The 23,938-nt window shown below is 45.8% G+C and overlaps 7 protein-coding genes across 7 annotated transcripts; 5 read left to right on the forward strand and 2 right to left on the reverse strand. All coding sequences in view use genetic code 12, as the record gives it.

The window, feature by feature from the left end:
• Nucleotides 1-1,994: 1,994 nt before the first annotated feature.
• CLA4 (serine/threonine protein kinase CLA4) lies at nt 1,995-4,349 on the forward strand (the record flags this gene model as incomplete). The annotated part of the gene is made up of 1 exon (XM_029035969.1): nt 1,995-4,349. The coding sequence occupies one exon, from the start codon at nt 1,995-1,997 to the stop codon at nt 4,347-4,349; it is 2,355 nt and encodes a 784-aa protein (XP_028891211.1).
• Nucleotides 4,350-5,499: 1,150 nt separating this feature from the next.
• Nucleotides 5,500-6,816, reverse strand: WOR1 (transcription factor WOR1; the record flags this gene model as incomplete). The annotated part of the gene is made up of 1 exon (XM_029035970.2): nt 5,500-6,816. One exon carries the CDS (start codon nt 6,814-6,816, stop codon nt 5,500-5,502), a length of 1,317 nt encoding a protein of 438 aa, XP_028891212.1.
• Nucleotides 6,817-14,780: 7,964 nt separating this feature from the next.
• On the forward strand, nt 14,781-16,595 carry CJI96_0002452 (uncharacterized protein; the record flags this gene model as incomplete). Its single annotated transcript, XM_029035971.2, has 1 exon — nt 14,781-16,595. One exon carries the CDS (start codon nt 14,781-14,783, stop codon nt 16,593-16,595), a length of 1,815 nt encoding a protein of 604 aa, XP_028891213.2.
• A 790-nt stretch (nt 16,596-17,385) lies between these two features.
• CJI96_0002453 (transcription factor TFIIE subunit TFA2) lies at nt 17,386-18,231 on the forward strand (the record flags this gene model as incomplete). The annotated part of the gene is made up of 1 exon (XM_029035972.2): nt 17,386-18,231. One exon carries the CDS (start codon nt 17,386-17,388, stop codon nt 18,229-18,231), a length of 846 nt encoding a protein of 281 aa, XP_028891214.1.
• Nucleotides 18,232-18,736: 505 nt separating this feature from the next.
• Nucleotides 18,737-19,262, forward strand: NTF2 (Ran GTPase-binding protein NTF2; the record flags this gene model as incomplete). The annotated part of the gene is made up of 2 exons (XM_029035973.2): nt 18,737-18,743; nt 18,898-19,262. The coding sequence occupies 2 exons, from the start codon at nt 18,737-18,739 to the stop codon at nt 19,260-19,262; spliced, it is 372 nt and encodes a 123-aa protein (XP_028891215.1).
• Nucleotides 19,263-20,268: 1,006 nt separating this feature from the next.
• Nucleotides 20,269-22,863, forward strand: CJI96_0002455 (uncharacterized protein; the record flags this gene model as incomplete). Its single annotated transcript, XM_029035974.2, has 1 exon — nt 20,269-22,863. One exon carries the CDS (start codon nt 20,269-20,271, stop codon nt 22,861-22,863), a length of 2,595 nt encoding a protein of 864 aa, XP_028891216.2.
• A 55-nt stretch (nt 22,864-22,918) lies between these two features.
• Nucleotides 22,919-23,452, reverse strand: CJI96_0002456 (U2-type spliceosomal complex subunit CWC21; the record flags this gene model as incomplete). The annotated part of the gene is made up of 1 exon (XM_029035975.2): nt 22,919-23,452. The coding sequence occupies one exon, from the start codon at nt 23,450-23,452 to the stop codon at nt 22,919-22,921; it is 534 nt and encodes a 177-aa protein (XP_028891217.2).
• Nucleotides 23,453-23,938: the final 486 nt, after the last annotated feature.

A 23,938-nucleotide genomic window follows, 5' to 3' on the forward strand; every position in this document is an offset into this window, starting at 1 on the left:
TCCTTTGGTAAAAGCGTAGGAGCACGAAAGTCTGCATTGTTCGTGAAGTTCACACAAATGGTATTGACAACGCAAATTGCAAACAATAGGCGTCGATCGTCTGATACTGAATGTACGATAAATTCCATTCTGTCGTTTACAACAGCATTGTTCATACTCAATTTGCCCACTTTCGACTCTTATTTCCGGTTTATATAAATTTATTAAAAATTAATAACAAAGACAAAAGGGCACCAAAGCGGATCTTCATTTGCGTGATCAGCTTCCTTGTTCGCTCTCTTGGGTGGTGAAGATTTTTCCGTAATTATCGTGACGGAAAATACCGTCAGGATACTTATCAATTCATACAAGAATTCACCCAAAAAATTTTTAAGATAAAATTCTTGTGAAGGCAGCTTTCGTAAAAACTTCCTTGCGAAGAGTCTTCTGAGAGAAGCGACATCGTTTGCAGTGTTTGAATGATCGTCTATACTTGTGGCAAAAGACGCTGGATAAAATTTAAACTTGCGGCTATAAAGTTTGCCCGGTAAGAGCTAATTTTTAATAGCAAGCGAGATCATAACGAACCATTGATGCAGTTGGAAAGACTAAGTTTGCGTACCTTTTATTTAGACCTTTGTGTACTTTGCATTCAAGTTTTACTTGAAGGAGGTTTTGTGGAACACGAGAATCTAGGTCATAAATTCGATTTTAACCGCTTGTTTCTCGGCACACGTCATTGTCGAATTTTCTGAAGAAAGTTCGCTCGGGCTACGTCTTGTGTTCTCGAGATGCATGTAATTTCCGTTCATTAACTACAACGTGTATTCAAACGATAAAGAATTCCTCATTAGATAGCCGAAATATCTTTTTAGAAGGATTGTCGATCGTGAATAGCTAAATAGGGACAATTGTTTAAGCGGCTTTTTGAGGATCTCACCGGTGGAAGTAGATAAGAGAAGCATCTCAAGGAAATGACTACTTCCGCCTCAAAATCGTCAGCATTTCAAGGTGGTATTATTAGCATCGTCAACTCTGTTGTAGAAGACTTGCAACATAGAGCTACTCGAGATCTTTATGGACGACCGACTTTAAGGTCTTGGAACCAATGTGAAACACAGGAGAAGCCCTAAACATGTGGAGAATATTGAAAATTCATGTACACGATCGATATCTACAGAGGATCTGATCGCTAGTTTCCATTATACAAGTACTTCTCCCACACTGAATATGTCTTTGGTCGCCCCCCACTTTTTCATGTAGTGTCTAAGCACATGCTGCGAACAGAAAAGAGCACCCAGTAGAATGACTATATTGATCACCTCTAAAAGAGAGAGAAAAACAAGAATAAGGAAAAATAAAAGAAGGATACAAAAGAAAAGCAAAAACTAATTAAACACCCAAGTCATCTAATAAATGTCTGTCTCTAACTTTTCTTCGATTTTCCAACCATCTTTAGTTCTTCACTATGCTGGCCGTGTACCTCGTGGCTGCGCCGAGAATGTACACGGCAGAGAAGCGGTTGCAAAACGCACTAAAAGACGAGAAGGCCCATAAGATTCACACAAGTTTACTTCGAACTTAGCCACATTTTATTGGACCATTCAAATCTCCGGGCCAACTTTCGGAGGCACTTTTCTTCGTAACACCCAAAATTGATCCTTTTTTCTCGAGAACCATCATCCTTCTTTCTGCCTCCTTGCGAAACACATATTTCTTGTTTGGGAGCCGCGACGCGCTCCACTCGGCTTTTTCAATCAAAGATATTTTTGTTTCTCGTCTCGGGATCCACATCTTCGAAATAGACAGAAAGGAAGTCAGTCAACTTTCGTTACTGGGGAGATTTCTACATCCAAAAAGACAAAAGAAAAGGAATTGTCCGTGAAATCTTCTCGATCTAGTCAAATTCCCCCCACCTCATCGTCCATTCGCTGCATTATCTTGTTTCATATTCTACGAATCACTCTCTTCGAAGAGACATCCCCTTAGCTTCGTCAATTCCACTTCAATTGGCCATGACGTCGATCTACACCTCAGACTTGAAGAACCACCGTCGAGCTCCTCCGCCCCCAGGCACTTCTGCCTCGCTGGGGGTCACCTGGAACCTCTCCAATAGACGCCAGGCGGGCTGGGTGCATTTGAAGGAGGACACATTCACAGCGTTCCGCTGGAATAAGCGGTTTATGGTGATCAGCGACAGAACCCTTAACTTCTACAAGCTGGAGCCTTCTGCGGACATGTCGCAGCCCAAGGACTTGGATATGCTGTTTCCGTTGAACTTGATTGGCGCCATCAACTTGAAGTCCAATTCCGGCTCGAATAAGGTCAACTCTTACCCCATCATCGAGATTGTGCCGAAAAACAATGCCAATACCCTCTTGGTCTCCATCAGAAGCAACACAGAGTATCACGACTGGCTTGATACCTTCGCTACTAAGTGCCCCTTGATAAACATTGGTAATGGCGGCTCGTCTACTATAAGTGGGGCTCTGGGTGTATCTAATCCTATCAACTTCACCCACAAAGTTCATGTGGGTTTTGACCCTGCCAGTGGAAACTTCACTGGATTGCCTGAGGCGTGGAAGAGCATGCTTCTGAACTCTGCAATCACCAACGAAGACTGGAAAAAAGACCCAGTTGCCGTCATCGAGGTTTTGGAATTCTATTCAGACATCAATGGGTCCAACGCTAATACTCCCGTTGCATCCCCGGCTTTAAATTCGGGCCAGGGAAGCTTGAACTTCCAGGAATGGACAAAACACCCAGTTCCCAAGTCCTCGTCTACTCAGCACGACATCCAGCAGAAAGACTTTAAGCCCACCCGAGCTGCCCCAAAACCACCAGCCCCTTACCATACCACACAGAAGAAGGACAATGCCTCGCCTCTAATGAACTTAATGCATGCACAAACGCCAAAGAGTGATGAATCTCTCCCAAAGAAGGCGGGACCTGGAAGCTTAATCCCCGCTAGACGTGCTCCTCCCGTTCCTGGCCAGCCACAGAAACAACCTCCCTTGCAGCCTCAACGGGAGGCACCTCAGCCATATCAAAATCAAAGCCAAGTACCTTCACGCAAACACCCTCCATTGACCAGCGACCAGCTGCCAAGCCATGCTGAGAATAAAGTTTCGAGAATTTCCAGCTTGGGACCTAGCACCCAAGCACCAAAGCAGGCGCCCCCACTGTTACCTCGTAACGTCCACCCTGACGTCAAGGTACACTCTGACCATGTCAAGCATACTTTGGCGAAAGTAGACCAGCATAAAAAGTACCACGACGATGTTCCAGATCTTAAGCCTCTCAAGTTGAAGCCAGCACACGAGACACAAAAATCCGAAAATGTGCCTCCACGTACCGTTGACCCAAAGGCACAGAAAACCCAAATCAAGCCAGCTGCTGGCCCAGGTGGCTCTGGGAAAACAACTAAACAAATAAAGAAGGAACGTGAACAGCTCAATGAGAGACAAGTGATTGCCAAGTTGAAGACAGTCGTTAATAACAAGGACCCTTCGACGTTATTCCGCATCATCTCCAAGGCTGGTCAAGGTGCCTCTGGAGAAGTCTACCTTGCTGAATCTCTCATACCAGGAGAAAGAGGGAAAAAGGTTGCAATCAAGCAGATGGACCTTAAAGTACAACCACGCAAAGAATTGATCATCAACGAGATTTTGGTGATGAAGGACTCACAGCATGACAATATTGTCAACTTTTTGGACTCGTACTTGAGGGGCTCCAGCGATCTTTTGGTGATCATGGAGTACATGGAGGGCGGTTCCTTGACAGAAATTATTGAGAACAATGAAGGCAAACTTAACGAGCATCAGATTGCAACCATTTGCAAAGAAACACTCAAGGGATTACGCTTCTTACACAGAAAGCATATCATACACAGAGACATAAAATCAGATAATGTTTTACTTGATTCTAAGGGAAATGTGAAAATCACAGATTTCGGTTTCTGTGCTAAATTGACCGACCAAAGAAGCAAGCGAGCCACAATGGTCGGAACACCGTACTGGATGGCCCCCGAGGTTGTTAAACAAAGGGAGTACGACGAAAAGATAGACATTTGGTCCTTGGGTATCATGTTGATCGAGATGATCGAAGGTGAGCCTCCATACTTGAACGAGGAACCATTGAAGGCACTTTATCTTATTGCAACAAACGGCACACCGCAATTAAAGAACCCTGGAGCTTCAAGCCAGAAAATGAGAAACTTTTTGTCGGTTTGTTTGTGTCTCAATCCTCTGTCGAGAGGAAACACCGATGACCTTCTAGAGCACAAGTTCATCAAGGAAGAAAGTGGGCGAATCGAGGAGCTAGCACCATTACTCGAGTGGCGGAAAAATCAAGAATCGGGTCAGGAATGATAAAAAGGACATCCTGGGGACCAGGCTATTCCCTGCATACGGCCCGTGGGTGGACCCTGGCAACAAACTACATTTTAGAAAAAGTGGTGAGAAAAGAATATGGTTCCTCGCGCGATGCAGGAATCCTCATGCAATCGATGCATTACGTGCAGGAGATACACGCATGTTCCTTGCAGGCATCGAGGCTCAAGAAATCCAGTAATGTTTCCTTTATACTTATAGAGTTTCTACGCGCCTAAATGTTTGAAGAAAAACGACAAGCACGGACAGCCAAGCCATGTTTATTTGGGTTTTGCTTACTGTGTCAATTGAATTTTAAAAGTCTTTGCTATGGATTCTGGACTTCCTGATGTTTTTTGGGTGCTTGCTAATCGAACTATCCGCTTGGTGACTCTGTGCGTAAAGGTTGGGCATCGTGCCACACCAAATATTGTGATTTCTCTCTGTCTGTGACCTCCCCAAAGCCTCACGCTTTTGTCATTTGATAAGGCTGGATAAATTCTGTCTATGCTTAAAATCCCTGCCTCGAGACTCGTGGGAGGAAAAAAAATTTGGGTGTATTTGGCGTCTTGCCATACACAAAGATGATGAATCACTGCAAGCAACCTCAGAGAGCTAGCTTCAAGTTGATTTTCAACCGGTACCATGTCGAGCTTGATTCTACTCGTAAATCGACGAGCCTTTATATTTGCTACCGTCAGTCCTGAAGAGCTTTGCCCGCATATGAGCCCAAAAAAAAATACAAGGAAACTTCTTCAGGAAACGTCAGGGTCCCTCGTTTCAGACCGGGGTCCTTGAAACAGAAATCCCAGCAACTATAGTATATACTGCATCATCTATTCGGAAACACCAACGCCGAACTATCTATTTATGAGATTTATCGAGTGTATTAAAATAACATCAAAAGCAAAGTAGCTCAATGCATGAATAAACTACAATACCAACGTTTCATTAACGTAGCGGTAGATGCTTCGCAAGTCAAGCCCAATGAGGCAACTGTTTGTTGTCATTATTTTTTTAATTTGGGATGTGGAGATTATGACACGAAGGCAATAGATTATATCGACGGTGAGATGCATGGAACAACAGTGAATGGAGCAAACCAACGCATAGCACATTATGTACGACGAAATAGAGCCAAAGACCCCCCTTACGATAATCGAAATATTCTATCATCCTGTCTCTCTTTTGTGGAGTCAATGTACCCGTAGTGCTCGTCCTGCTGAAACACCTCCGTGTCAGGTCTCCTTTGCACTGGAGGCACCTGATACGAGTAGCTTTGGTTGTACAAGTTCTGATAAGGCGGCAAGGACTGGGGCTGTGGAGTCAAGGAGTACTGCTCACCCATGGGAGGGTTGGGGTTGGCCACATTAAAATATGGATACGGAGCCAGTGCAGGCCCAGAAATGCTGCTAGGCCCACTGACAGGACCCGAGATGCTGCTTTGGTTGCTGGTCTGATCCGTGGGGGGCGGAGGCGGTTTGTTCTCGTCGTGGTGAAGAGGAACGTAGTCAGTATGATAAGGATTGGGGAGCACCAGAGGCACTTTGGGAGGGAATAGCTGGGAGTAGGAAGAGTTGAGCGGCTGCTGAGGCGGGTAGCTCTGGGGAAAATTCTGCGGGAAGTGATGAGGCTGTTGATGTGGCTGGAGAGGCTGCGTGTGGGACTGGTAGGCAGCTGGCGGCGGCTGCGGGTGGTGAAAGGGCAGAGACAGCGGTCTTTGGCCCGGCAGCAGAACCAGCTGCTGTCTGTCTCTCATGAGCACCAGCATGTTTTGGAGTTGATAGTTGGAGTCCAAGAAATACAGGGCTTCGTCCTCGATGGGGATTTTTCCGCCCAACAGCAGCTTTTGCACGGCGTCCCACAAGTCGGGGGATATAGGCATGAACTGGAGGTTTGTATGAGAAGGCCGGGACAATTTGCCCAGGAGAACGTCCCCCGCCAGGTAGTACGACACCAAGTGGACGGTTTGTTTGATGTTTTTCGCTGTGGTGGCGACAGAAAGCGTTTTTTTGATGAGGCCGTAGTCGGGATAAAAAGAAGAGCCCGACGTTGACGTCGACGTCGAAGGCAGCGAAATGTATGGATTACTGGGAGAGCCGTGGGCCAGCAAGTTCAACTGGGGGCTATGGCCGCCTGCTGCCGCAGCCGCTGCTGCCGCTTTTGCAACCGACCGTTTTCGCCTTCTCTTATCGTCACCCATGGCGCCCCGGTCCAATTCTCGGTAAACTAAAAACCGGCCCAAGATTCTCGACGGCGACCAGGCCACTCCATCAGTCCAGCGCTTGATGCCCAGCTGCTCCTCGATGAACACGAAAACATGGCCCAGGCGGATCAATTCGGCGCGTTCTCTTTCGTGGGGCCTTCTGTGGACAGAATTGAGTTCCTGGTTGAGCACGCCTTGGATCACTAGCACGGCGTCCTTGGTCAGGCCAATGTACCCTGAGTAGGTGGGAGTCAAGGACATGCGAGGAAGTTTGTGTGGAAGGTTGAGGATGGATGGGGTCAAAGTAACTAGAAAGTAGTAGATTCCCAACCTAGAGTGACTTGCTTAAACTATGCCAATATATACTTAGATTTTGCAAGGCGCCTGATCATGGAAACAAGGTTCTAGGTTGAAGAAAGCTTTTGGGTGCAAAATGATGCCTGGGGCAAGGGTAACGTGATGACCACAAGAGGGTGGGAAAACGAAGCGCAGGGAAACAAAACACACAGCGGAACAGATGCTGGATTAGTAGGGGATTTTGAAAAAAAAAAAATAATTAAAGATTAGATATTAGTTCTCTGGGGGTGTGAATTCAGCGGCTTATATGGGCCTTGGAACAAGATAGGGAGTGTATGCAGTGGGGAAATAGAGGTTGGAAGCTTTTTTTGTGGGAAGAGAGGAAAGCTTAAATAGTTATACTGGGGCTAGGGTTTGGGTGCGGCTTGTTCCGATGGAACGATAAGATGGCTGGGTGACGAGAGGGAGGTAAAGATGGGTGAATTTGTGTGGGGAGGGGGCGCTTAGACAAAAGAGGAAAAAGCAGATTCGAGAGACGCTGTCTAGGGCCCTTCTGCACTTGTTGCTTCCGTTTATGTTCCTCGGATAAATAGCAGGGGAGTGTTGATTCTCTTACTTTTCTTTTTTCCTTTTTTTTTACTAGGAGCGGTGGGTCCATGTGTTGGTTAGGAGCACAAGCCCGCTGCTGCTGGGTGATCCAACGCATGCTGCCATGCGGACTGCTGCACAGACGCACAGGGTGTGATGTGGCCGCATGCGGCGCGCGCATGCCACTGCAGCACCACTTCCCCCCTCCGCGCCTCCCCACAGGATTCACACAATGCTAAGCCCTGAGAACAGTGACCAATGTTATCAATTCCCTCATAAAACTTCCAGTTGTCACTCCGAGGATGCCAGTTTTACGTGTCATCTTGCTCAAACTGCTGCTAGGGTAATGGCACTTAGAGCTTTGACCTGTGTGCAACCCCGGGAAATTGCGGTGCAGTCTGCGCATTGACCTCTGCTGCACCTCCTACGCATGAGTGCCTAAAGGGTCTTTGCTTGCAGCACCACTCATGCCTCGAGAAATGGTGCTATGTCGTGGATTTCGCCATACTGGAGATCAGGGTCTAGGATTTGCAGCCAATGAGACACCTCCCGGGAACCACCGGAACACCCGTACACCAGTCGTTGGCTTTCTAGCTCACTTCCAGAATCCTTCTGCCTAAGACGTTCTAAGAAATTCGAGGCTTCTGTGGCGAGGAGGGGAAAAGTGGATGGTTCAAAAGCGTGTATTTTCGAAGATGTGACAGCGTGGTGTACGGAGCTTGCATGGTCCACTCGGGTTTCCAAGTGCTATGTTTTCGAGTAAATTGGCTTTGAAAATCGAAGTTTAATCCTGCCAAAAAGGTTTCTAAAGAAGAAGGTTCCTGAGAGCTCTCTCATGCGGAAAACTCTATTTGTCCTGGTCCTCTTTTGAGTGAGCATGGTCAGTTCGCAAAGTGTGCACTTGGCGCAACCCCCAGGAACCAAGGGGGAGGGACGTGGAAGCCACTGGGAGGAAGCAAATCAGGTTGGAAAATGGTGTGGTGGAAGAAGATTACGTAAGCTAGTGCCAGCGCTTTACGTAAGCATGGCACTCTCAGCAGCCCCATTTCCAGAAACTCTCCTTGTAGCTTGGTTTCCATCTTGATATTCACATTTTGCTATGTATCTCCCATATTCTCCAGTTCCATCATATCTCCACCCTTGTAGCCTCTAGCTTCCTAGACTACCACCTGCAAGGCGTTCGTTTTGATTATGCCGTTTCGGAGCTCCAACCCACTCGAGAGGTAACCGTAAATAGCCACCACACGTAACTACATCCAAATTTAGGTCGCCCCCTTTTTTTGTTTTTGGTGCTGTCCTGAAAAAACTAAATCTTCTTCTTCTCTACTAAACTTTATTGTATCTTAAAAATCACCAGGGCGAAAACCTAATCGTGGTGGTGACCAAACAGGCAATTGCGATTAAAGCCACCAGTCAAGGCCATTGATCAAGAAAGAGCGGAATAACGAACAGAAAGAGGCAACTACCTCCAGAGGCTGTGAAAGCAGCCACTCGAACTATTCTTCTATTTTTATGCTCCCACTCAATGCCTACAGAATCGTAATTGACTTGATTTCTCCAGCGGCCACAAGCACCTCAGAACCCAGTAAGCCTCCCCCTTTCTCAAACATAAAAGCACTTTGGCAAAGTCAATCTGGCGTCAATAATTCGGCGCCGTGCCTCTCATAAACCTTAACACACGTGAGCTGGCTCTGAGAAAAGTCATTTTGCAAGCAAAAGGCACGACAAACGCTCTCGACTACCCCTGGGCCCATTTTTCCCCAGGGTGACGGAGGCGGTTTCCGAGATGACGTTTATAGAAAAAACCACTGTGAATATTTTTTCTCTTTGTTTTCTTTGTTTTATCGTATATTGTTCCATTGTCATCTTCTCAACTAGATCATTTTGCAGCCAGGCGGGATCGACTTTTCCACCGCGAGAGCGAAAAATGGGCCGACTTTCTCGCGGCCATAGAGCCGACGCCGTCAAGATAGGCAAAATCAAAAGATTCGAGGAGGGGAAGAGCAGAAGGAAAGGAGAAAAAGGAGTTTTTGCTCAATTGCTGGAGAGGAAGTTTTACTTTAGGTTTTAGATGAATCTGTGGTGTCAGAGAGCGTGGTTTGTCGTCATTTGCATGAAGTCATTTTTCTTTAGTCTTTCCCCTTTTTCCCCTGGCGCTTGTAGCGGTAGACATGGATCACTTTGAAAGTAGCTGAGACTCGAGAGATCGGCCATGACGGTGGCTGGGATAGCGCTAAAATTGATCTAAGCCAATTACATCATGGCTGGTTGGCCCTTTTCTCTGGCGATTGATGCCTCGTATGGTGATTGCAGAAAAACCGTACAATTCAAAGAATTGGACTCTGAAGATCACCTCGCAAGTGATTGGCTCGCTAGCGGTGTATAAAATTGTACTTCAGCCTTCCTTTTTGGGGTGTGGTGGTTGAATCGTAGCGCTATAGATAGACAAATTTGACTTCAACACAGCACCTTGATATTGTTGACGCCTCTATCACTGGACGGTAAAAATAAAACAACCGCTGGCATTGTTGCCCCTGGAAATCAAGCTTTTTGATCTGCGTTGGCTGCAATTTAAAAACAACTGCGCCAGATAGACTTTTCAGTATGGTCAGCTCTTGCCTCAGGAGTGAATGCTATGATGCTGGCCGAACTCCGAAACGAGTCATTGGCTTTCTTCTTGGTTGTTCCCGTCGTACCCTCGTATTCCCAGTTTTGGGGCCTCAGCTCAATGTGTCCTTTTTTTTTTTGGGAAAAGCACACTCGTTGGAGTTATATATCATTTCACCGATGATTTAGTTCTAAGAGAGAACTCGCCGGTAATTCTGTTCAACAAAATGTCAACAGGATAGCATATCCGCTCCGCTGGCTATATGTTCATTTGCTCTGCTGTAGCTTCAAATCGGATGAAAAAAAATTCACCGACGCTACTGGCCTGCTTATGAAATATGATTGGGCAATATCATCCCATGACTCGAATCCTCCTCCTCATCGCCTCGGGTACTGTGTTCATTACCTGCGATAACCAAATTACAAAAACAGGCAGCGACTTTCATAAAGCAGTCGGCGACATGAAAGTCCCTTTTTGGTTTTCCTCAAGAACCACAAAACCAGCCGTCGGCTCACTTCCTTCTTCAGATAATACCTGGTACATTCAAGCAAGAAGATCGCTTCGGTCCCTCCATGCAACGTTTGTTCCATCCAAGGATTACGGAATTTCGGCAACCTGTTCTAGGACAATAGCATACTACGTCACTGGGAGATTTCTCCATGGCTCGCAACTAGCCCTTCTGTCAACCCCAGGATGCGGGGATCCCTCTGTTGCTTGAGGTAAACCACGTCTGCAGCTTCCATGCTTGGTGGGCAAACTCTCAAGAACAATTTTTTTTTTTTTTTTCAGAGCAGAGTGGGTAAGGAGTGATTGATGTTGCTCTGTCAAAGATGTTGGCAGTGCAGATTGAATTTGACATGAATCTTTGACCGTTGAACTAATTCCGTTAAGCATAACGAATCGAGCCCTGCTCCATTTTGAAGCACGTAACGAACCACTTTTTTTCCCGATGTTTCGTATATTGCGCTCAATGTTCAGTCCATTTTCTAGACTTCGATGCATCTTTACTGCTGTTTTCCGTGGAAAACTGGAATTAAGTCTCTTCTGCAGAAGCTCTTAAGTAGCTCCACCTTCTTCACTGGCTACACAAAATTCCCACCCACATTCTCAGACAGGATTGACTGAAGCCTAGAGCAGAGTGTTAAATTGCCGTAGATAGGTGCGGTGTAAGGTGCTACTCGAGCTTAATGCGCAACTTTGTTATCATTGAAATTATGATATAGGCAAGGCGGTTGAATAATTTTTATACTTCTTGTTGCTGTTGCATTTAGCGAGATTACTTTAGAAAGTTTACGTAATTAGTATCTGCGTGCCGTTTGTCCTCAATCAGGGCCCCATAACCACGGTGCCATTTCGTTCAAGGAAGTTTTTGTTGGTGGCTATGGCAGGATGTTGGGCGACGTTTCTTTGCAACTTAAGCTTTCCAAAACAGCGTAAATGTGTGTCTTTTGAGACGTAACTAGCAACCTAAGACTAATCGCAGAAGAACTATGAGGTTGAAGAGAACTTTGGATGGTAAAGGGCTTTGACGAAATATGACCTTATTGGTCCATCGCATTCATAGAATGAGATAGATTCTTTTAGCAAACAAATTTGCCCTCTCAATATTTCGCTTATAGCTTCAGTCTGCGTCCATCGCGTCTTGAACAAAGCAGTTAAGCGATGGTTTTCGCTTCTGACCCGCAGATGAGATATATGCCCTTCAATATCCAACTGATGCAAAGCGAGATGTCGGCATTTAGGGCATAAGTGCATCATGTAAGACTCTACATCTTCTTCCATTTTTATACATTATACTTCGACGCCGTAAGCTTGTTGAGCCTCAAGTTTCAGAGGTTGCGCAGACAGCGTCAACAACACCTATTTCAAATGGTAACCTCTTACGGCTATTTCAATAAAATTGGTTGAGTTGAGTTAAACTTTTAACGAGTTATCTTATTCATGATTTATTTGGATTACGTGGAGACAGGAATCCGAAAATCTGGAAGTAGGGAAAATGGAGCTGGCTGCTACTGGCCGATTGAACGTAGAAGCAATTTTTCTCAATAGAGGTCGTCAATTCAAATGTTTTGAAGCATTTGCCCAAGAAAGTTTTACGTGTTTACTTGAAGAAGAAGTTGGAAGAGTGTAAAAGAAACGAACCCTGCCAAAGGAAAAGAAAAATTAAAAAAACAAAAAAGGAAAAAAAAAAAAAAAAAAGGAGCCAAGTTGATTTGTCAACTCACGTCTCAAAATTGGTGAACTTATGGCCCGAATATCCGGTAAGCACATTCTGCAATATGTATCAATTTAAACGTATGTGATAGCCTATCATGGAGCTTTCTTCTAGTAGATCTGACAATGGTGAGAGCAGGTGCAGTCATTGAAACAGAACCAGACTAGAATCTAGTTCCTAATCAGGTCTGAAAGTCTTACTTATTAATCACTCCGTCTTAATGGTGAGACTTGCCCTCGAGTTTTAGAGTTTCGTTGGCAAAATGACCATAAGCTCGTTCTCGCTCTACACAATGGCGTTCAAGCGAGTGGCGCAAATCATCTAGTTGGTCTATTGGAGTTATGATTGCGTGGCAATTTTCCAACCCGAATGTGAAACCAAACGAATGGCGAAGTTACTCAAGAATAGGACAAGTACCTGGCTTGCTTTATTTTTTCAATCTCTAGCAGCCTAAACCAACCTGGCAATAAAATTTTTATGGGTCTCAAATATTACTTTCCTTTCAATATAGATAATTTGAGGTAGATGTGTAACATATTTGATTTGGAATCCACCTTCGTATTTGACATATCATCCATCATGACAGTGAAATGTGTTTAGACTGCGAAATAGTGGAACAAGTACTAAAAAACGTGGTCTCTGTAGGTACTGCGGTCCTTGAACCCGAGAGCCTGTTTCGAATTTAAACATAAAGATTGACATCTACCAGCCAGGGCCTAAACACAGCAATAGTAAAACATCTGCGTCCACAACGAGTACTTTTTAAAAGGAAGTCCTTCCATCGATAGGCTCTCTTACACTAGGCGATGGACACATTGAGAAGAGTAACTGGAGTTCAACAGCCATCACCACTTCAAGATCGTAAATGTTATGATAGTTGCAACTACGCTTAGCACGTCTCAGTGAAGCATCACAATGAAAATTATTAAAGCCCATTGGTCTGCGAGTTAATGACTCGAGTTCAACGCATCAAGATTGACCAAGGTGGTGAAACGGCAAAAATCTTCTAGTTTTCCATTAATTTAGTGCACTGGTATAACTAGCAAGAAGACGGTGTCTTATCGGTGCCATCAAAAGTTAATATCTATATACTTAACTATCAATAAATGGGGACCACTGCTAAGAGCCCAAGATCAAATTTCAAGAGGTTACTAGAAGCGCTCATGATTAATCCAATGCGCTGTTTCTTGACCTGCAAGAGCAAAAATCTTCAATAAAAATACTCAAATTCCACTTCTCTACTGGAGCCGTGCGTAGTCAGGTTCTTCCCAAATCGGGTAGAACCGATTCGCACTAGCGCAGGCGACCAGAGCAATTGGAGCAAATAAAAGCAACAGCGATCGCAACTGCCTACGCAACATCTAAGCGCAAGCACAAAAGATCAAACTAGACAACAACTAGAAAAAAAAAAAAAAAAATTAAAAAAAATTAAAAAAAATTAAAAAAAAAAAAGTGGAAGATGCAAATATTCCACGAAACAAAATCACACAAGTTAATTTCTAATCACCAGACCCACAACTGTAACATCACAAAGTCCCCTTGTAGCCTCCCTCCCGCAGTCGCCTCACAACTTCCTCACTGCTGCGTCGCTACCGCCAGACCCTCAGTGGTCTCACTGCCTCTGCCCCTATGCCCAGCGATCTCACCGCCTCGTCGGCGCCAGGGCCACTCCCCACTCGGCACCGCATCCACCGAATTGTTCCGAAATTGCAAGTTTTACTCGAGTCCTCCGTCCTCCGCTCTCTATTTTTTTTTTCCTTACTGTCGCTCTCCACCACTCCCTAAAAGTTTCTTTTCCTGCCGTGCCCACTGGGCCAACTCTCTAACACCGCCCTGGCTCGCGCGATAGGGGCACTAAGCTGGGGCGAGAAAGCGACTCACCTCGCCTGCAGTGGGTGCGACGAGAGCAGGCGCCTTGGCCAAGAGCCAAACACTTTTATACCCTCGCACTTTTATGAACATTGGCGAGGAAAGTTTGGATTTGTTGTAAAGTGGCGGTGGAATTGAGCTCTAAATGTGAACTATCCACGTGACTGGTCTCTTGTTCTGTGAATTTGTGCATTTTCTTTCATGGCGTTTCCTTGGTCTCGTGGGCTCCTGACGGTCTCCCCTAGGAGGCTGATTTCCTCGCCTGTTGCCCACAGCAGTGCCCAGTGTCTTGTGCACCGTCAGACGCACCTGCGGCTTGCATCTATCACAATACTGTTCGAGGAAGCAAACGCTTATATATCCCCCCTCTCCTTGCCCTTGTGGGAAATCTGTCACATTTTTTTTTATATTTTCTTGTTGTTGTTGTTGTTTTTTTTTCTTGCTGATCTTTGAACAGCACTGATTCTTTGCTTGTTGTATTATATTGTACTTCTGCTGCCTATTTATTGACGTCGCTGGATCCCTGTTTTATCCCTTGTTTCAACTCCCATCTCCAGCACTACCTTTCAACTTTTCCACCTATCAAGCTAGAAACCTGTCTTGCCTGTTCCGCCTAGCGCTTGAATCGCCCACAGCACAACATTTTTGATGGAAGTGGAGTTCCGCAAACACCTCCCCCCGTATCGGTCTCTCGTCGACCCAAACGCTCAGTATGATTACAGAACCCACCTGTTTGTCCACTTGTCCCAGCTGGACTTGTCCAAGATCTTACTGGGCTACCAGCTTCCGCAGATCAGACGCTCCTCTTTTAAGATGAAGTATAAGCTGTTGCTCTCGGATGTCTCCATGAGGGCGTCGTTGCTTCTGCGGAAAGTGCCCAGCGTCAATGGGAAGGTATCTACACCCAATTCCCCTGCAAGGGCTCAGCTGGCAAGGAAGCTGCCTTCTCCGCCACCTGCTACCTTTAATGACCTTCCTGAAGAAATCCAAATCCGAATCTTTGATTTTGTCAACGATAAGGCCTCCTACCAGAACTGCCTCTTCACAAGCAAAGCCTTCTACCGCATGGCCGAGCCCTTCTTGTTTCAAAACGTCTCCTTCACTTCCACTTACAGATTCGCCCAGTTTATCACCTACTTACGGGTCAATTCCGCCTTGGGGCTGCACGTGCTTGAAGTTGACTTGTCTCAATTGAGGCCCGGCAACTGGGAATTGGAAGCCCAGAGCGATGATGATCAAGATCTGGATACCGACCAAGACGAGTTTAGTGACATATCGGCCATATGGGCCGGCTGGCGTGATTGGAAGTTTGCCAACAATCCCTTGTACACTTTGCACCCATTGCCAGCAACGCCATTGACCAAAGTAACCCTGGTGACTTCGCCTGGTGCGTTTCCACCATCAAAGAAACGGAAATTTCTGAGCTACTTCAAGAAAAGAAGACGCTCCACTGTCAGACCAGAACTCCCGGACGGTCGCAAGCCTCCTCACCAAAGGCATGTGTCGTGGGCTCTTCAAAATTCAAGTCACCCAAAGATCAATAAGTTCTTGATGAACTACTCGTCTCTGAAAGACTTGCCCATCGGATATATTGTTCATTTAGTCAACTTGTGCCCCAACTTGCGTTCCGTCAATTTCGGCAACTTGTCTCTTTCCACAGACTACATGATTTCGCCCAAGATGTCTCAAAAATACCAAAATTTCGATATCATGAATAACTTCTCCAAAGCGATGATCGAGAAAATTGACGGCTTGTATCCGATGTCAAACTCAGATCTAGGGTTGCTTACTGGCGAGCCCACTATTCGCAGAGCGCATGATCTTGCTTCTTCAGCTTCGTCAGTCTTCTCCATGTCAACAATGTCAAAGCCTATTCGCAAGTATAATAGCTTGCTCCCGCCCCTCCCAAAACTGGTTCGTGATATTCTGTACCTTTCAAAGGGCGATGGAATTGTGTTTTTGAGTGACTTGAATTTGAAGTCGATCAACAGCGCCCATTTGGAGGCGATCAGTGAAGCTGAAATCCTTGATTGCATGCGAAAAAGAGCTGGAACTTTGCAAAATATAAATTTGTGCAGCATGATTTGGATCAACTTGAGGTTGGTAAAGCAGTTCATTTGGGACCTTCTTGCAGATGATATTGAACAAAAACGAATTGATGGAAAGGACTACTTTTTATTTAAGAACAACTACTTCTCTCCTCTTGAGCCTCTTGACGACGAAGACGATGATGAAGATATGGATGAGGCCAAGTTCAAACAATCCAAGTCATTGGTGCTTGATCTCAGCAACTCTGGAATGAGCAGAAACCTCCGCTGGGCGCAAAGGATTGATCTTGAAACTACCAAAGGTAAGAAGCTTGTTCACAAGATCTTGAATGATGAGTTGCTTTCAGTATTTGAAGAGAGGATGTTTCGTGAGCGCATGAGAATGGGAAGACCGGGAGAGAACTACTTTGCCTAAACTATGATCTCTTTTTAAAGAAAGTCAATAAGACTGATATTCCAACATTCAGGTCATCACCGTTTCATGGATCAGCTCGTACCCTGAGGGCAGGCGACCTCTAACAGCGATGGTTTTAGAGCTGGTTTCACTAAAATGTGTTTATCTTGGAAATCCCGCACACAAGCACCGCCTAGGCTCTGCTCAATTGAGCCGTGTTAATGCCTTGGCGACGGCGAAGGTGCAAGAGATCCTGGAGAAGAAGAAGGAGATCGAGAAAGTGTCGATGAATTTTTGGTGCGACGGGAGACCCGCCAGAGTACTGGTATATGCACGACCCACGCTTACTTCCATCAGGGCTTGATCTACCGCCGCCATCAATCGACACGAGCCATGTCTTGCGACGATGCTGGTCATTGTATCACACTTCATGGCATGATAACATCATGGCAAGGTCATCCTCGAGTGATGTGCTGCTGACATGATAATTGTTTGAACCTGATGTAATGTAATATAGCATACTGACAAACCCCACAGCAAAACAGTGAGTCCCTGTGATGGGCCCTGAGACTAATGGCCGCCTCATGCTTATTCACCACCTCTTGAATCTCCTTTTGTAAGCGTACGCCTTATTCTCTTCGAATTTGCAACTTCTACACCCGTACACCGTGCAATTCTCATACATCAAGAGGCAAAAATCTACCCTCACTGATCTCCTTTTCAAGGCAAGCTTCTCCTTCAACAACCCACATACAACTTCCCAGACACCACCTGACCGTTCCCATTTACACTACTACACCAAACACACAGAATGTCTGATCTCTCGTCGCAGCTTTCGGCATTCAAGTCACGAATCAGAAGCGGGCCTTCTGTGGCAGTCAGAAGAGCAGTCACCCCAAAACCGAGCCAGTCCACTGAAGCGCAGCAAAATGGGAATCTGACTACCAGTTATGAAAATAACGACAAGAAACGCTTTGCTCAGGACTCATCTTTTTCGGGCAAAAAGCATAAGCTGAACATCAGCATGTCTGGGTCACACCTCTCGACAAGGCTCCACTTGGCTGTGGAGTATATAAAGCAGCAGGACAAGCCAGTTCCCGTGGGTCAGTTGGAAAGTTACTTGGGTACAGACGTGGCGGAGGCGCTTCTCCCGTTGTTGAAGGAGATTGACCGGATCAAGTACGACCAAGGGACGAACACGTTGGAGTACATGTCGTTGCACAATATACGCAACGCCGACGATTTGCTCAACTTCCTTCGTCTGCAGCCAACGTTCAAGGGAATCCCCGTTAAGGAACTCAAGGACGGCTGGTCCGGGTGTATGGATGCAATACAAAGCCTTGAGGAGAGCAACCAGATCTTGGTGCTCAGAAACAAAAAGGAAAATGCCCCCCGACTTGTGTGGGCGAATTTGGGCGGGGAAATTGGGACGTTGGACGACGAGTTTGTTGATATGTGGAACAAGATAAAGATTCCTGAGCCAGACAACTTGTACCAGGCGTTGGTTGACCAGTCATTGAAGCCCACTGGCGCAGATCCAAATGTTGCGAAGAAGAAACCTAAGCAACAAGAGAAGAAGCAGAAGAAAGCCAGAAGAGGCAAGATCACAAACACCCACATGAAGGGTATATTGAAGGATTACTCTCAGCTTGTTTAAGACAAGCGTTGAGATAATCTTTAAATTGAGGAGCAAGAGACTAAGAGCGATGGAGTTTTAGAAAATAACAATCACGACACCTGCTATCGAGGCGTTTCCTGGCTTTAGTAGACATACTGCTGTTTCTAAAGTATTACATTTCACGCTTCGAGCTTCATTTACTTGTTGGCTTGATAGACAAAAAAACAGAAACTGGGAATATTAGAACGTTACAGACATGTGAATGGAATCAAACTGGAATTTCCTTCCGTTGTCTTCATTCGTTCTTCGTCTGCCGAACATAGAATAAATACGCCATCTTCCCAGGCGACACTTGCATTGAAGAACACTTGAATAGCTTGATTTTAACTTCTATAGCTATGACATTTAGTAATTCTGGAGAGCACTGGTAGAAGAATCGCTTCGTAATTTGGTTTCTATCATAAATGTGACCTGCATCCAATGCCCACACACCTTCATGAGAGAAGGAAAAAAATGCCATCTCCATCATTCCATTACAATAAACATGTCTGGTATGTAAGAGTAAGGCAGGCTGATTGTAGCCTACAGAACTTCGTTAAATCAGCTCGATCAGAGCTTATTTTTCGTGGAACAATCGGTTATCTCTATGAAGAACTGACCGACCTACACCAACTTCTTATCATAGGTATACTAACAGCCGAGTAGACTTCAACACCGTTGCTACCGAGTTCTGCAAGTTCTACTACGAAAAGTTCGACAGTGACAGATCCCAATTGGGTAACCTCTACAGAGAGCAGTCGATGTTGACCTTCGAGACCTCCCAGGTTCAAGGCACCAAGGACATCGTGGAAAAGTTGGCCGGCTTGCCCTTCGCCAAGGTCGCACACAGAATCTCCACCTTGGACGCCCAGCCAGCATCTCCTCAGGGTGACATCTTGGTGATGGTCACTGGTGAGTTGATGATTGACGACGAGCAGAACGCCCAGCGTTACTCGCAGGTGTTCCACTTGATTCCAGACGGAAACTCGTACTACGTGTTCAACGACATCTTCAGATTGAACTACTCGTAAGCGATGTGGAGTGGGAGTGTTCTGGAGAGGGTCCCTGGGGTATAGCCCCTGAGGTCCGGCCGGGTGTAGTGCTCTATAGAATAAGGGCCGTGCGGCTAATAAAGGTGTATGCAATAAAGTGTAGCAGTAATTGAGTTGCAATTGGTGTGGTTGGTGATGACGTAGTATTGCAGATGTTCTTATTCTGCCGGTAGAGTAATTCTTGCTGAAAAGGTGATATCATATATGTGGGCGAGGTACTTCAGGTGACACTCTTCGAAATACAAAAAGAAAAGGTTAAGGCGAGTTAATTTTTCAACACTATCCGTGACTTACATGAATCATGTTGGCAATAAAAGTATCCGTCTATTTCGAACGATGTTTAAGTGGGCTTGAGAGGGGTCCATCTTCAATTTCCGAATTTCAGATGCCTGATAAGGGTCTATTTTTAAATTTCCGAACTTCAATTCAACTGCAAAAACCCACCAAAATTGTGTGGAGGAAGTTTCAGTTTAAAAAAAAAGGGCTTTCATTGAAACCTGGATGAATTGTTCAATCCTTGTTACGCTGCTGCCAATCGTCAGTGCACCTTCCCAAATGGCTGCAAAATATACCTATCGAGGATTCAATGTGCTGAACAATCTAAAGCACAGACTCAAGAAAGCATAAACAAAGCTGATGGTGTCAATGCTCGAAAATCTTCTACTATCAACGCATTTGAAACATTTTTATCTATACATATGCTGAAGACAGTACGGGCTTCTTGCCCTAGATATATCATACACACGAGCAGTAGAAGGAGTTGACAGAAACTACCTAAAACTGTCATGATAAGTCGCCAGTCTCAAACACCTAACAGGTCTAGATGCTTTCATCATCTTACAGTGTTCTAATCGTCTTCTTTTAATTTTTCGCCGGTGGCTCTATTTGGGACTCCTGGATACAGCGTAGGATCATAAACAGAGTGTACCCCAGCATTAACGCACTAAGAACACCCACATAAAAACACCAACACATCACACTTGCTATGCTGGACACACCTGTGCCTGTGATACCACGGAGACCCGAGCCAGGTCTGAGGAAGTCAGGTGCTCCTGCTGACTCCGATCAGGCGCCAATTGCACAGGAGACTGAACAACCCTCTGCTGATACCGCTTCTCTGGCTTCGACTCCCGTGATTCCACCGAGGCCACTGAAGAAGTCAGAATCTGGAAAAGGGAATGGTAACGGAAGCGAAGAGAGCCAAGAGGCTGCTGACTTCGAACAGCCAAAACCTTCGCCTGCACCGGTGGTGCCTAGCCGGCCAAAAAGCCTGGGCTCCAGCGAAACAACTCCCCCCGTGCCCAGTAGGCCAAAGAGCCATGGCGAAGAAATCCCACAGATTCCAAGTCGGCCCAAGAAGAGCAAGGAGGTGCAATCCCGTGCTAATTTAGTTGAGGAGCCTCACAATGCTGAGGATGCAGAGGAGGTTGTTGACACTGAGGCTGAGGTTGTGGAAGAACCGGTTTCAATTAAGAAGGAAGAGCATGATGCAGATGAAATGCTTGAGTTGGCTCAGGAAAAGGCAATTGATGAGGATGCGACACCTCGCAAAGATGAGAAGGAGGATATAAATGCTTCTCAACAATCCGAGAAATTCGATGTGGTGCCCTCTCATCCTGAGGAATCTGGGGAGGAGGAACCCAATACTCAGAACGATCCTGCTGATGCGGCAAATCAAGAACCTCAGGAAGAAGTAACGACACGATCCACCGACGGTGGAGCCGAGGAATCTAAGGAAGTAACTTCCTCTGACATCATCACCAAAGAACCTTCTCCGGATGACTTAGCTGAGGTTGTGGGCAACAAAATCAAGGAGCTGCGAGAGATCTCTGGGGTAGACATCAAGAATGCAGCTGCTAGCCCTACTGAGACGGTGGAGGTGGAAACAACATCTCCAGCGGATGAAGTAGAAGAGATTGATGTCGGTACTTTGAAGAATGAGCATGGGGAAGGCGCTCCTAGAGACTCAAAAATAGCAGAGGAAAATTTGACGACTAGAAGCGAGCCTTCTGAGATCGAAAGCAAAAGTGAGGCAGAAGTTCACAAATCTAAACCAGTCGATTCAGAAGCAACCTCGAAGAAACATGATCAAGAGGAAGATGTTCAATTACCATCAAAAGAAAAAACCCCTGAGGTAGAATTCGCCGAAGATCTTACCGATAAACAGTCAACCAGTGAGATTACAGGTGCTGAAGAGAATACTACAAGTAAGGAACAAGCTGAGGAGGTAGCTCCCAAGGAACAAGAAGACAATATCCACCACAAGGATAAATCTCCAATAATGCCTGTGATACCACTGCGCCCTGGCAAACCCAAGACTGTTGAGTCCGGCTCAGATACGCAGACGGAGACCGGCGCCACTCCGAGCATCCCGGCCAGGCCACCCAGACCGTCTAGTAAAGACAAGCCCAAAGCTCCTCCTCCAAAGCCAAAGAAACTCTCGTCCAAGATCGCTGCTTTTCAGCAAATGTTTAACCAGCCAGCCACAGAGGCGCCCCAACCACAGGAGAGAAGTGTTCCTGAGCCCCGAGGCAAGTTGTCCTCTGACAAAACAAGCTTTGCTGCCAATTTGCAGAACATGATGGGGCCAGGCATCGCTTTGCCCGGTATGGCCAATCCAGAGTTGTTGAAAAAACTAGCGCCGGCTAGCCCTGAGAAGGAAGAGTCTCAAAGCAAGCCTGCTCCTGGTTTGAAGGGTGCCCCTAGAAGAGCAAAGGGCCCAAGAGGAAAGAGGCTTCCTAAATCCGTTACAGATGCTAAGATAGAGGAATCTTCCGACTTGAAAACAGCATTCTACGAAGTTTGGGAGATTGATTTCAATAAATCTACGGTTGCTGGCGATTCAGTTAGTGACCCTATCGAGGCTAAAGATATCGACGACAGCAAGCCATCGGCAGCAGATGTGGTTGATGGCGCTTCTGATGATATTGATGAAGTGAGAAAGAAGGATGTGATAAGCTTTGCAATACCTGTTGCCGACAAGAGTGCTGAAGGGGGTGAGGAGGACGATGATGAAGTGGAATCTCAACCTATTGCAGAGAACCCTGAAGTTCCTGACACGCAGCCTGATTCAAGTAAACCTGAAGCTTCTCACACATTGCCTAGTGCAAAGGAATCAAAGGAAGATTTGGGTATTGAGACGAGACCTAGATTAGAAGAGTCGCAACAACCAGTCGACCCTGAGGAGGAGTTAAAAAAGATCGAGCAAATCAACAAGGCATATGAGAAGCCAACTGAACCCTCATTGGACAGAGACAAACCAAGCGATCTTCAAAGCGACGTTGAACCTGACTACGAAATCGTGGGCAAGGCACCCCATACCGAAACGCCTAAGGTCGCTGGCAATTCAGACACTGATGAGCTAGACGACAGCGGATTTGAAGAGGCCCGAGAGGCGTTCTCCAGCCCAAAGCGATTAGACGATGTGTTGCAAGCGCTGGCTACTGTCGATACAGAGGAAGATCCGACCGCTGAAGTGGAAGAGCAGCTTCGTGAGTTGTCGGAGATTCTTCCCAGTAAAAAGGTAAGGGCTGATGATGACCAGGATCCAGTTCTTGTTGATAAGGAGACCGCCATCTAGAAATGTCTGTAGCATTGACAAACACAAATAATGAATGAATTGAAATGAACGCATCTCATCGATCGCCGTAGCGTGGCTTGTAGTTGTATGAAGACGTTACTTGCTGCTCTGGTTGCTTTGGAACGGCAGGCTTCTTTGTCGAAGTATTAGTCCCCTTCGTGTCCTCGGCATCTTGTTCGTGCAAGTCGTTCACTTCATTCACTATATTGTCTTCACCCTTGATCTCGTTCTTGTCATCAGAACCCTTAGCCTTTTTCGGCTGCTCTTCCCTCTTGGTAAGTTTCAAGCGTAGCTCGGCCACTTTCTTCTCTATAACCGCCTCCTTCTCATCTTCGTCCTCAAGCTTGTCTCGTAGTTCAGCACACTTCAACTCAATTTCCCTCTTCCTCTCATGCTCTCTGATATCCTCTCCAACACTTCTTCTGGACTTCACCTGTCTTTCTTTAGCTGCTTTCCTCTCAGCCTCCTCCGCCTCCCTCTCTCTCTTTTTGCGATATCCTTGAACCTTCTTATCGGCAAGGTTCTTCTGCACATAGCCCGACGTGCCGGTGCCTCTTGGAGTCTGGAGGCCAATGCCGTTGTAAGACATGTTGATGAGATAGGAGATGAGTGCGAAGAAAGGTGTATCTACCTTATAGTGAGGCTCCACTGGTAGGTGATGAAAGATGGTAACAATTGTTTAAGATTCACGAAAAAGAATACAATGAGCATCCTTGGGTCTACCTATGTTATCATAAACTTTGAAAGACTTCAGGTTCTGGCTTTTCATGATTTGAGACAGCATGCTGTGTCGCCTATGAGATTTTCACTACACACATCGGTACTACCATTAATAATAATCACTGCAAAGCGTATAACACATATTAGGTATAATTAAACAAAAAGAGACATGATCTGAAGAATAGGGAGTTTAGTGCTTCGACTATTAGTGATCTTGGTGAAACGACCCTAATAGGTCTAGTGAAAGAATAATAATGTCGATTTCGTGGTTCACGCATTTTCAGTGCACACTTGCATTTGGCTGCAAAATGTCACCCACAAACACATCCCGCTAGAATCTGCGTGTAATTTCAAA

Source organism: Candidozyma auris, chromosome 2 (assembly GCF_003013715.1).
Source record: "Candidozyma auris chromosome 2, complete sequence".
Taxonomy (NCBI): Eukaryota; Fungi; Ascomycota; class Pichiomycetes; order Serinales; family Metschnikowiaceae; genus Candidozyma; species Candidozyma auris.